General features: G+C 34.3%; 1 protein-coding gene and 1 pseudogene across 1 annotated transcript in view; both read left to right on the forward strand.

The window, feature by feature from the left end:
* Positions 1-13,413, forward strand: part of SLC9B1 (solute carrier family 9 member B1) — a 72,219-nt gene that overhangs the window by 26,836 nt on the left and 31,970 nt on the right. The window contains exons 5-6 of the mRNA XM_045996482.1: positions 7,715-7,885; positions 9,043-9,185. Coding sequence (XP_045852438.1) covers positions 7,715-7,885; positions 9,043-9,185 — 314 coding nt within the window. The remainder of the gene's footprint in view (positions 1-7,714; positions 7,886-9,042; positions 9,186-13,413) is intronic.
* LOC123935562 lies at positions 6,855-7,412 on the forward strand (annotated as a pseudogene).

Below are 13,413 nucleotides of genomic sequence, written 5' to 3' on the forward strand. Positions count from 1 at the left end.
AGCTGGTTCTTTTATAAGATTGATAACCTCAATAGACCTCTAGCTAGGCTAAGAAAACCACAAAGAAGATATAATCCACTAATATCAGAAATTTAAGGGACATCACTACATCACTACCCATGGACCTGTAGAAAGATATTAAAGATAAGATAGAAAGATAATAAAGGAATACTGTGAACATCTCTTAGCTCACAAATTTGATAATCGAGAAGAAATAGACCATTTCCTTGAAAAACACAATCTACCAAAATATACACAAGAATAGACAATATGGATAGGAATATATCTATTAAATAAATTGAATCAATAATTAATAACCTCCCAAGACAAAAGGCACCAGACCTAAAATGACTTCACTGGAGAATCTTACCAAACATTTAAGAAAGAAATTATACCAATTTCCTACAATCTCTTCCCAAAGATGGAAGCAGAGAGATAGTTCCCAAATCATTCTGTGAGGTCAGCATTTGCCTCATACCCAAATCAAAACATTACAAGAAAAGAAAACCATAAACCAGTATCCCTGATAATTACAGAAGATCCTCAACAAAATATTACTAAGTCAACTTAACAATGTATAAAAAGAATTATACATCATGCAACCATGTGAGATTTATTCTAGGTATGCAAGGTTGGTTCATATTTGAAAATGAATGATCATAATCCATAACATGAATAGGCTAAAGAAGAGAAATCATATGATCATAATAATAGGTGCAGGGAAAACATTTGACAAAATCCAATATCCATCATAATTTACAGATAGAGGAAAACTTACTCAACTTGATAAAAAAAAAATTGGCTAAAAATCCACAGCCACCATTATACTAAATAGTGAGAAACCAGAAACTTTCCCACTAAGACCAGGAATAAGACAAGGATGCCCTCTCACACTACTCCTTTTCAATATCATACTAGAAGTCCTAGCTAATACAATAAGAAAAGCAGAAACAAAGCATATGAAGAAATAAAAAATACAAAAAGAAAGTATTTAAAGAAATAAAACTTCCCTTGTTCACAAATGACATGATTGGGTAGAAAATTAAAAGAATCAAGAAGAAAACTCCAGAGACAACGAATAAGCAAGTATAGCAAGATTGCAGGATAAAAGGCTAATAATACAAAAGTCAGTTATTGTCTTCATATGTACCAACAATGAATAAATGGAATTTGAAATTGAAAATACATTACTATTTACATTAGTGCCCCTAAAAATAAAATACCTAAGTATAAATCTAAGAAAATATGTACAAGATCTACACAAGGAAAACTGCAAAACTCTAGTGAAAGAAATCAAAAAAGAACTAAATCAATGCACAGATTTTCCTTTTCATGAAAAACTCAATATTGTCAGGATGTCAGTTCTTTCCAATTTGATCCATAGATTCAATACAACTGCAATCAAAACCCCAACAAGTTACTTTGTGGATGTCCACAAACTCATTCTGAGGTTTATATAAAGTGGCAAAAGACTGAGAAGAGCCAATGTAGTATCAAAGGAGGAAAATTAGATGAGAACTAACACTACCCAACTACAACACTTACTATAAACCTACATACCCTGTGGTCATCACATCGATATAGAAGAGCCTTACAGCAATATGACTTTATTTATCCCTCTCTGCCTTCAGTGCAAGATTTATATATATTTTTACTTCTACACTCTAACTTTTACTTCTACATTTATGTATATGTTATTTCTTCTACATTTGCTTTTAAAAGCCAAAAGTCTTTTTTTTTTTAAGTTTAAAAAAGTCTCATATTTGTCCACATATTTACATTCTCTGGTTCTCTCCATTTCTTTCTGGCAATCTGAATTATCATGTGGAATTCTTTCCCTTCAGTCTAAAAAACTTCATGCAGTGTTTTTTGTAGTATAAGTCTTATAGCATTCTTTCAGCTTTTGTCTGAAAGTGTCTCAATTTGGCTTTTTTTAAAATTATCTAAATAGAGGTATAATTGACATATAATCTTATATTAGATTTTAGGTGCACAATATAATGATTCCATATTTGTATATATTACAAAATGATCACCACAATAAATCTAGTAAACGTCCATCATCATACACAGAAACTTTTTTTCTTATAATGATAAATTTTAAGATCTACTCTCTTAGCAACTTTCAAAATATATAATACAATATCACTAACAATAGCACCAGTAACTTATTTATTTTATAACTGGAAGTTTGTAACTTCTGACTCGCTTCACCTGTCAACCCCCCCATCCCTGTCCCTGGCAACCATCAGTTTGTTCTCTGTATGTGTAAGCTTGATTTTTAGATTCCATGTATAGGTGAGCTTGCAGTATTTGTCTTAGTCTGACTTACTTCACTTAGCATAAGACCTTCAAGGTCCATCCATGTTGTCTCAAGCAGCAAAGAGTCTTATCTTTTCCTTTCCTTTCTTTTTTTTTTTTTTAAGATTTTAAAGTAATTTCTACATCCAACATGGGGCTCGAACTGACAATTACCAAGAGATCAAGAGTCACAAGCTCCAACAACTGAGCCAGCCATGCACCCCAAGTTTTTTCTTTTTTGTGACTGAAAAATGTTTGATTGTATATATATACCACAATTTATCCATTCACCTTAAAGAGATACTTAATGTTGTTTCCCTATGGCTATTATGAAGAATGCTGCAGTGAACAGGAGGAGGGTGCATATATCTTTTTGACTTACTGTTTTTATTTTTGTTGTATAAATATTCAGAAGCAGAATTGTTGGGTCATATGGTATTTCTATTTTCCTTTCTTCTTGAATCAGTTTTGGTAACTTGTATCTTTCTCTGGATTTGTCAGGGCGCCGAGGTGGCTCAGTTGGTTAAGCAACTGCCTTCGTCTCAGGTCATGATCCCAGGATCCTGGTGTCAAGCCCCACATCAGGCTCCCTGCTCCTCGGGAGCCTGTTTCTCCCTCCCTCTCTGCCCGACACTCCTCATGCTTGTGCTCTCTCTCTCTCTGTTAAATACATTAATAAAATCTTTTTTAAAAAGTAGAATTTGTCTATTTTATCTAGTTTTTTAAATTTTTTAGCTTGAAGTTTTTTACAATATTTCCTTTGTGTTATTTTGATCTCTCTAAATCTAAAGTGATGTTTCCTCTTTAATTCCTGATTTTGGTCATTTGTACCTTCTTTTTCCTTTGTCAGTCTAGCTAGAGATATCTATTTTATTGATCTCAAATAATTAATTTTTATTTCATTGGTTTTCTGTTATGTTTTTGTTTTCTATTTAATTATTTTCCACTTCAATCTTTTTTATTTCATACATTCTACTTACTTTTGGTTTGATTTACTTCTCTTTTTTAAGTTGTTAAGGTGAATGTTTTTATTGTCAATTTTAGATAATTCTTTTTTTCTAATATTTTTAAAGCTATACATTTCCATCTGTACACATCATATCCCATTAATATTGATATGCTGTGTTTTCATTTTTATTTGCTTTAAGATAACTTGTAAGTCCCCTTGTGTTTACTTCTTTGACTCCTGATTATTGTTTGCATAATGTGTCTTTTTTCATCTTTTTACATTCAGCTTATCTGTTTCATCCAAATATGTTTCTTATAGATACAAAATAATTGGATCTCTTTTTTTTAATCCAGTAAGATAATCTTTGCCTTTTGAATTTAGACCAAACACATTTAACATAATTACTGGTTTAGTTGAACTTATGTCTACCATTTTATTACTTGTTTTCTGTAAGTGTCATGTCTTTTGTTTTTCTGTTCATTCTTTACTGCTTCTTTTGTGCTAACCAAATATTATTAGTGCACTATTTCAATTTCCCTGTTAATTTTTTAGCTATATTTTAGAGGTTTTAGTTTTAGTGATTTCTCTGTGGATTATAATTATTATCTTCAATTTTTCACCATCTACTTCAGTTTAACATTGACTTAATTCCTGTGGTATAAAGCAGCTTTGAGCCAATAGACCTCTATATGCTATAAATTCAACAATATTTTGTTATATTTATTGCTCTTAATAATCTTAGTTTTTTAAAAATGAATGTATGTGTATACACACACAATCTTCTGTACTTAGGCATTTATTTTGTTATACTTACTGCTCTTAATAATCTTAACTTTTTAAAAACATATATATAATATGCATATATATTATATATATATATATTTGTACATATATATGTATACATACATACAATCTTCCTTACTTAGATATTTATTTACCATTGCCAGTGCCCTTTATTGCTTCCTATTGGTCCAAATCACAACCTTGTGTCATTTTCTTTCAACTTAAAGCATTAGTATTTCATTAGTGGGGGTGAATTTTGTCTATTTTTGTTTGTCTGAGAATGTCTTTATTTCATATTCACTTTGAAGAATAGTTTTACTAGATACTGAATTCTTGATTGACGGGCTTTTTTCCTGCACTTTTTTTTTTTTAAAGTAGCCTCCATGCCCAGTGAAGGGCCCAGTGAGCCCATAATCAATTCCTAATGAAGGAATTGAACTCACAACCCTGAGATCAAGACCTGAGCTCAGAGCAAGAGTCAGGTGCTCAACTGACTGAGCCACCCAGGTGCTCTTTTCTCTGCACTTTTGAAATGTCACTCCACTGCCTTTTAGCTTTTATTTTTCCTGATGAAAATGCTGTTGTTAATTGCATTATTGTTTTCTTGTACATGATGAGTCATTTTCTGGCTTCTTCCAAGATTTTCCTTTTGTCTTTTGTTGTTAGCTATTTGATGACAGTGATCTCTAGGTGTAGTTCTCTTGTGTTTAGTGTACTTGGAATTTGTTGAGCTTCTACATCTATACACTTATATTTTTTATTAACTTTGGGAGATTTTCAGACATTATATTTTCAAATATGTTTCCACCCCTTCTTACCTTCCTCTTCTCCTCCTGGGACTTCCTTTATGCATATGTTAGTACTCTTGATGGTATCCTATAGGTATTTGAGGCTCTGTTCATTTTTCTTTATTCCTTTTTTCCTTTAGTTTTTCAGATTCATTAATCTATGTTGATCTATATTCAGGTTCACTGATATTTTCTTTCACAAGCTCAAAAATGCTGTTGAGCCTCTTTAGTCAACTTTTCATTTCAATTGTTGTAGGTTTCAATTCCAGATTTCAATTTTTAAATAAATTTTATCTATTAATATTCTTTATTAAGTTACACGTTACATTTAAATTATTTGAACATATTTAAAATGGGTGTTTTGAAAACTTAATAAGTCTGACACCTGGATTCATTCACTCATTGTCTGTTGCCTGCTTTTTTTTTTTTCTGAATATGGTTGTACTTTCCCATTTCTTTGCATGTCTAGTAAGTTTAGGTTGAAAAATGAAACGTTTAGTTACACATTATGGCAACTTTGAATTCAGTTTTAGTTTCTTAAGGTGGTGGTGGTGGTGGTTGTTATTGTTGTTGTTTGGGTAATTTGCAAGTACTTAAATTGGTGGAATCATTCTGCCCCATGGTTTGCAGCAGGTGATGTCTCTTTAGTTTTTGTTTATTAGTTTTTAGCCTATCTTCCTAGGAGTTTCTCTTTTGTTTGCATAGCTTAATAGTCACCCACTGATTTAGGGGAGACATTATGTTCAAGCCAATAAGGCTTCCACCTTCTGTCAAGTAATCTGTAGGTGGGTTGAAGAAGGCATTCAAAATTGCTGCTGGTAATCAAGTCTCACTTTTTTCTTTCTTTCTTCTTTTTTTTTTTTTTTTTTTTTTTTTTTTTGGCCATACTCTCTGGAGTCTTCTCTGCAATTGCATACTTTCCAATCAGCCATAAATACATGGAGAACTTACCTTAACTTTTCTGATTCTGTACTATCTAAGATCTCACAGTTAAAATTTTAGCTTGTCTGCTACTCATATCAACTTGAACTGCAACCTCAAACCAACACCACTGCATGTTTTTTTCTGCCAATTCTGAAAACAATACACAATTTTTAACAAAATTACAGGTTTTCTCCCTCTACTCCGTATCAAATCTGCTCCACCTCTGACAACAAAGCAGCTGGTTTTTTATCTACCTCCATACTGGTAAAACTGAAGTTTTTCCCAAATAAGTAAGTGAGGGGAAATGAGGGGAAGAGAGATAGCAATCCCAGGCAGGAAGGCCTCAGAGTTTCATCAGTCCTACCCAAAACCCTGGCTCTTTTTTTTTAAGGAGTAAATTCTTCTCTCAGGGAAGTACAAATCAAAACTGTAATGAGATACTACCTCACAACACAAGAAACAACAGGTATTGAAGAGGAGGCAGAAAAAGCAGAACCCTCTTGCACTGTTAATGGGAATGCAAACTGGTACAGCCACTCTGGAAAACAGTATGGGGCTTCCTCAAAAAGTTAAAAATAGAACAATCCTATGATCCAGAAATTACACTACTAGGTGTTTACCCAAAGAATACAAAAATACAGATTCAAAAGGGTTCATGCACCCAATGTTTACAGCAACATTATCAACAATAGCCAAACGATGGAGAGAGACCAATGTCCATCAATGAATGCATGGGTAAGGAAGATGTGAGATATAACTGAATATTAATTGAATATTGAATATTGATCATTGAATACTACTCAGCCATCAAAAATAATGAAATCTTGCCATTTACAATGACATGGATGGAGCTAAAGTGTATCATGCTAAGCAAAATAAATCAGAGAAAAATGCCATATGATTTTACTCATATGTGGAATTTAAGAAACACAAGCTACTCTAAGATATATAATGAAGTAAAGCTCATAATATTACCATAATATTTTTAAAATGTCATCTGTTTTGAGAACAGTTTAGCACTTTAAAGGACTCACATATACTTTTAAAATATTTTTTAAAATAATAATACTTTGGCTCTTCCCCTAAGTGGCCTGAGGTGACCTCAGAAAATGGTTTGCTATTTGCTTGACCCAGAAAACCATACAAAATTATGCAAATCAAGAGGTTCAGATCTATGTACTCACTTTAGGAACACATATGTAACTGCCCAGGCCAACAAGGGTATGCATATTCAAAAAGCCACCAAGTATCTGAAAGATGGTCACTTTGCAGAAGCAGTAAATGCCATTCCGTTGCCATCATGGTAAAGTTGGTAGGTGTGCCCAGTCCAAACAGTGGGGCTGGACACAGGGTCAATGGCCCAAGAAGAGTGCTGAATTTTTCCTGCCCATGCCTGAAATTACAGAGAGTAATTCTGAACTTAAGGGTTTAGATGTTGATTCTCTGGTCATTGAGCACATTTGGGTGAAAAAAGCCCCCACACGATGCAGCACAGAATTTACAGGACTCATGGTCAAATTAACACATACATGAGCGCTCCTTGCCACACCAAGATGATCCTTACTGAGAAAGAGCTGATTGTTCCTAAACCAGAAGAGGAGGTTGCACAGAAGAAAACGATATCTCAAAAGAAACCGAAGAAACAAAAATTTATGGCCCAGGAGTAAATACTGCACAGAATAAATGCAAATAAAAATAAAAAGAGAATGTTGGTTGTCTCTTATTATTAAACATATTTCAAATATCCTCAAAAAGAAAATAATAATAATACTTTGTTAAAAACTTGTCCCATAAATTGATAGGAACTTTGAAATATATATTAAATGGATATGTCTTCAATTATACTAACAAGCAACGTTAGTTAATGCTATGTATCATTCATTATATAGATAAAATAGAATTTATCTTTTGTATGTATATATCTATGTCTATGTAGATATGTGGTTATATTATTTTTTTTATATTTCAGGAGTTACAATTTTTATGGTATGGTGTGTAGCCTGGTCATTCTTCGGCACTGAAGTTCTCCCTGGTGGAAATTTATTTGGACTATTAATGATCTTTTATAGTGCTATTATTGGGGGAAAGCTTTTGGAACACATTAAAATACCTTCAGTACCTAAACTTCCACCTCTTCTTGGTAAGTGTACAGTTAGCTCTTATTTCTTTGTTATTAACTATGTAAATTATGAACATACTCTAGACAGAATAGATATAATTTAGAAAGATTTCAATGTAATATGATCTTTATGTATGTATTTACCATATATGTATGCTTATAGCTCATTTCTAGAAGTATTTATTCTTTCTACAAATGAACACACAGATTTTTTTCTTAAAATATTTTTGAAATAATTTAAATATATCCAATATATGATTCCTGTTGCCTTACTGTTTAATAGGACTTTTTTAGTTAATTTTAAATATATTGTAGAAAAAGAAACATTTGGAAAAGACTGAATTTTTACCTAACTCAAATACAATTATAAGATTCAAATACTGTAGTGATTAGGGCATAAGAAGGTTTTATGGCTTTTGAGTAAGCTATATGGGCATCTCTACTGTGTACATTCTTGGATGCATCATCTGCCTAACTAGTATTTTATCATTACCATTACTATATAACTCTCCATCTGGACAGAGGAAAATTAGTGGAAGAATATCAATTAGTGGTGTCTCATATTTTCTAAATATTCAGTACACCCAAATATTCAGTACACTTTCATTAGAGATAATCACTCCATCCTATTGCTAATACCTTTTCTATGTCCACAGCACCCTTTCAGCACCTGCTAAGTATTTATTGAATCTTTTCTTTGTCCAAAACTTCCACTCTTGTCCTAGCTTAGGCTATTTGTTTTCCACTCTTTGATGAACTATGGCAGAGCCTTCTAATTGTTCTCCCCTCCAGTTTTATGTCTATCTAATTCATCAAGACCATCACATGGAAAATACAAGGCTCGTTATGTCACTTCCTCCTAAAACTTTCCTGTGGTGCATTACTCTGGCAAAGCAGTGCGAATGGAGGCTGCAGGGGGCTTAGCTTTATATTATCTGTCCCCTCCTGCCCATTTTCCTACTCCTTTCCTTGCCCTTTATGTCCCAACAACACTTAATTACTTGTTGTAGCCTTTTAAGATATGTAATTTTTTATGCTGCTTCCTCTATTTGTATGTAAGCTGCCCTTCACCAAAGCAATGAGATACAGTGTGTTTGAAGAAGGGAAATTAAACATTTCTCTCTTCTAACTTGGAAAAATTAAGTGAATGAGACATGCTTTATTTTCTTTCTTTTAAGGGATGTTACTGGCTGGTTTTACTCTCAGAAATGTTCCATTCCTCAGTAATTACATCCGTATTAATAACAGGTGGTCTTCAGCTTTAAGAAACTGTGCCCTTACCATTATCCTAATACAAGCTGGACTTGGACTCGATCCAGAGGTAGATTTCTAATTATATCTTTTAAAAATATTTTAAATATTAGAGGCTTATAGAAAAGAAAAAGAGGCAAAATTTTTGCTATAGCAATTCCAAATGGAGCCTGTAAGCAAAACTAAGAGAAAAGGATTTTGCAGAAATATTGGCATCTTATAATTTCTACTTCTGGTCACCATTATTATTGCTGATATGAAGAGAATCATTATGATGTGAGATCTCTATTAGAGATCATCTGTAATGATATGACATCTTTATTAGAGTTCATCTTTAATTATTTGTATAGAGATACATGTCCCTTGTACAGCATTTGTATTGTTTGGGAGCTGCAGGTTTTTTGTGGAGAACTATTTACTTTCCAGTTAATAAAGGATAAAGTCCACTTCTAAACTGTTTTTGCTTTTCTTTTGCTTTGTTTTTCAGAGGGATTAAGTATTTTGGTAATATTTTTGTTTTGTGATTGTTAGCTACCCACCCCACCCCCCAGAATATATGTCTGATTAACTTTGCATTATTGTAGAAGCTAATCCTTTTAAATATTTCTTAAAATATTAATATCTAGAATGATAAATCTATTTGGCTTTTTAAAATGTGATTATTCATGAGTATAACGTACTCAAACAACAAATATAAGAGTTTAGTGGAAATATCTCAAGATATTTTTAAGAGCATATTTTCAAGAGCCTAAAGACAGGGGCACCTGAGTGGCTCAGTTGGTTAAGCGTCTGCCTTCTGTTCAGGTCATGATCCCTGAATCCAGAGGGTCCTGGGATTGAGCCCCACATTGGGTTCCCTACTCTGTGGGGAGCCTTCTTCTCCCTCTCTCTCTGAAGCTCCCCCTGCTTCTGTACTCTCACTCACTCTTTCTCTCTCTTTGTCAAATAAATTTTTAAAATCTTAAAAAAAAAAAAAGAGCATAAAATGCTTAAAAGACTATGCAACCACCAAGCCGACACTGCAGGAAATATTAAGGGGAGTCCTATAAAAGAGAAAAAATCCTAAGAATATCATTGAACAGAAATATAGAGACAATCTACAGACAGAAAGACTTCAAAGGTAACACGATATAAATAAAAACGTATCTATCAATAATCACTCTCAATGTGAATGGCCTAAATGCACCCATAAAACAACACAGGGTTGCAGATTGGATAAAACAACAGGATCCATCCACAGTTGTCTACAAGAGACCCATTTTGAACCTAAGGATACACCCAGACTGAAAATGAAGGGATGGAGTAGCATCTTTCATGCCAATGGGCCTCAGAAGAAGGCCAGGGTAGCAATTCTCATATCAGATAAATTAGATTTTAAACTAAAGACTGTAGTCAGAGATACAGAAGGACACTACATAATTCTTAAAGGGACTATCCACCAAGATGATCTAACAATTATAAATATCTATGCCCCCAATATGGGAACAGCCAATTACATAAGAAAACTATTAATCAAGAGAAAGAGTCATATTGATATGAATACATTAATAGTAGGAGATCTTAATATGCCTCTCTCAGTAATAGACAGATCATCGAAGCAGAAAATCAATAAAGAAATAAGAGCATTGAATGAAACATTGAACCAGATGGACCTCATACATACACAGAGCATCCCACCATAAAACAACAGAATACTTATTCTTCTCAAGTGCACATGGAACCTTCTCCAGAATAGACCACATACTGGGTCACAAAGCAGGACTCAACCGATACCAAAAGACTGACATTATTCCCTGCATATTCTCAGATCACAATGCTTTGAAACTGGAGCTCAATCACAAGGAAAAGTTTGGAAGGAACTCAAACACCTGAAAGCTAAAGACCACCTTGCTTAAGAATGCTTGGATCAGGGCGCCTGGGTGGCTCAGTGGGTTAAGCCACTGCCCTCGGCTCAGGTCATGATCTCGGGGTCCTGGGATCGAGTCCCACGTCGGGCTCTCTGCTCAGCAGGGAGCCTGCTTCCCTCTCTCTCTCTCTCTGCCTGCCTCTCTGTCTACTTGTGGTCTCTCTCTGTCAAATAAATAAATAAATAAATAAATCTTAAAAAAAAAAAAAGAATGCTTGGATCAACCAGTAGATCAAAGAAGAACTTAAACAATTCATGGAAACCAATGAGAATGAAGACACTTCGGTCCAAAACCTATGGGATACAGCAAAGGCGGTTCTAAGGGGGAAATACATAGCCATCCAAGCCTCCCTCAAAAAAATTGAAATATCCAGAATACACCAGCTGTCTCTACACCTTAAAGAACTGGAGAATCAATAACAAATCAAACCAACTCCACACACAAGAAGGGAAATAATCAAGATTAGATCAGAGATCAATGAGGTAGAAACCAGAGATACAGTAGAATGTATCAATGAAACTAGAAGCTGGTTTTTTGAAAGAATCAATAAGATTGATAAACCATTGGCCACACTAATCCAAAAGAAAAGAGAGAAGCCCAAATTAATAAAACTACGAATGAAAAGGGAGAGATCACAACTAACACCAAGGAAATAGAAACAATCACCAGAAATTATTACCAACAGTTATATGCCAATAAGCTAAGCAACCTAGATGAAATGGATGCATTCCTGGAAAACTATAAACTCCCAAAATTGAACCAGGAAGAAATTGACAACCTGAATAGACCAATATCTAGTAACGAGATTAAAGCAGTGATCAAAAACCTCCCAAAAAACAAGAGCCCAGGACCTGACGGATTCCCTGGGGAATTCTACCAAACTTTCAAAGAAGAAATAACACCAGTTCTCCTGAAGCTGTTTCAAAAAATTGAAGCAGAAGGAAAACTTCCAGACTCTTTTTATGAAGCCATCATTACCCTGATCCCCAAACCAGGCAAAGACCCTACCAAAAAGGAGAATTTCAGACCAATATCACTGATGAATATGGATGCTAAGATTCTCAACAAGATCCTAGCAAACAGGATCCAGCAGCACATTAAAAAGATTATCCACCATGACCAGGTGGGATTAATCCCTGGGTTACAAGGATGGTTCAACATTTGCAAATCAATCAACGTGATAGAACAAATCAATAAGAGAAGAGAGAAGAACCACATGGTCCTCTCAATTGATGCAGAAAAAGCATTTGACAAAATCCAGCATCCGTTCCTGATGAAAATGCTTCAAAGTATAGGGATAGAGGGAACATTCCTGAACTTCATAAAATCTATCTATGAAAGACCCACAACAAATATCATCCTCAATGGGAAAAAGCTTGCAGCCTTCCCGTTGAGATCAGGAACACGACAAGGATGCCCACTCTCACCACTCTTGTTCAACATAGTATTAGAAGTCCTAGCAACGGCAATCAGACAACAAAGAGAAATAAAAGGTATCCAAATTGGCAGTGAAGAAGTCAAACTCTCTCTCTTCGCAGATGACATGATTCTTTATATGGAAAACCCCAAAGACTCCACCCCCAAACTACTAGTACTCATACAGCAATTCAGTGACGTGGCAGGATACAAAGTCAATGTACAGAAATCAGTGGCTTTCTTATATACTAACAATGAAAATACAGAAAGGGAAATTAGAGAATCGATTCCATTTACTATAGCACCAAGAACCATAAGATACCTGGGAATAAACCTAACCAAAGAGGTAAAGGATCTGTACTCGAGGAACTACAGAACACTCATGAAAGAAATTAAAGAAGACACAAAAAGATGGAAGACCGTTCCATGCTCTTGGATTGGAAAAATAAACATTGTTAAAATGTCTATACTGCCTAGAGCAATCTATACTTTTAATGCCATTCCGATCAAAATTCCACCGGTATTTTTCAAAGAGCTGGAGCAAATAATCCTAAAATTTGTATGGAATCAGAAGAGACCCCGAATTGCTAAGGAAATGTTGAAAAACAAAAAGAAAACTGGCGGCATCATGTTACCTGATTTCAAGCTTTACTACAAAGCTGTGATCACCAAGACAGCATGATACTGGCATAAAAACAGACACATAGACCAGTGGAACAAAGTGGAGAGCCCAGATATGGACCCTCAACTCTATGGTCAAATAATCTATGACAAAACAGGAAAAAATATACAGTGGAAAAAAGACAGTCTTCAATAAATGGTGCTGGGAAAACTGGACAGCTATATGTAGAAGAATGAAACTCGACCATTCACTTACACTGTACACAAAGATAAACTCGAAATGGATAAAAGACCTCAATGTGAGACAGGAATCCATCAGAATCCTAGAGGAGAACATAGGCAGTAACCTCTTCG

The sequence above is a fragment of the Meles meles genome, chromosome 2 (assembly GCF_922984935.1).
Source record: "Meles meles chromosome 2, mMelMel3.1 paternal haplotype, whole genome shotgun sequence".
NCBI lineage: Eukaryota > Metazoa > Chordata > Mammalia > Carnivora > Mustelidae > Meles > Meles meles.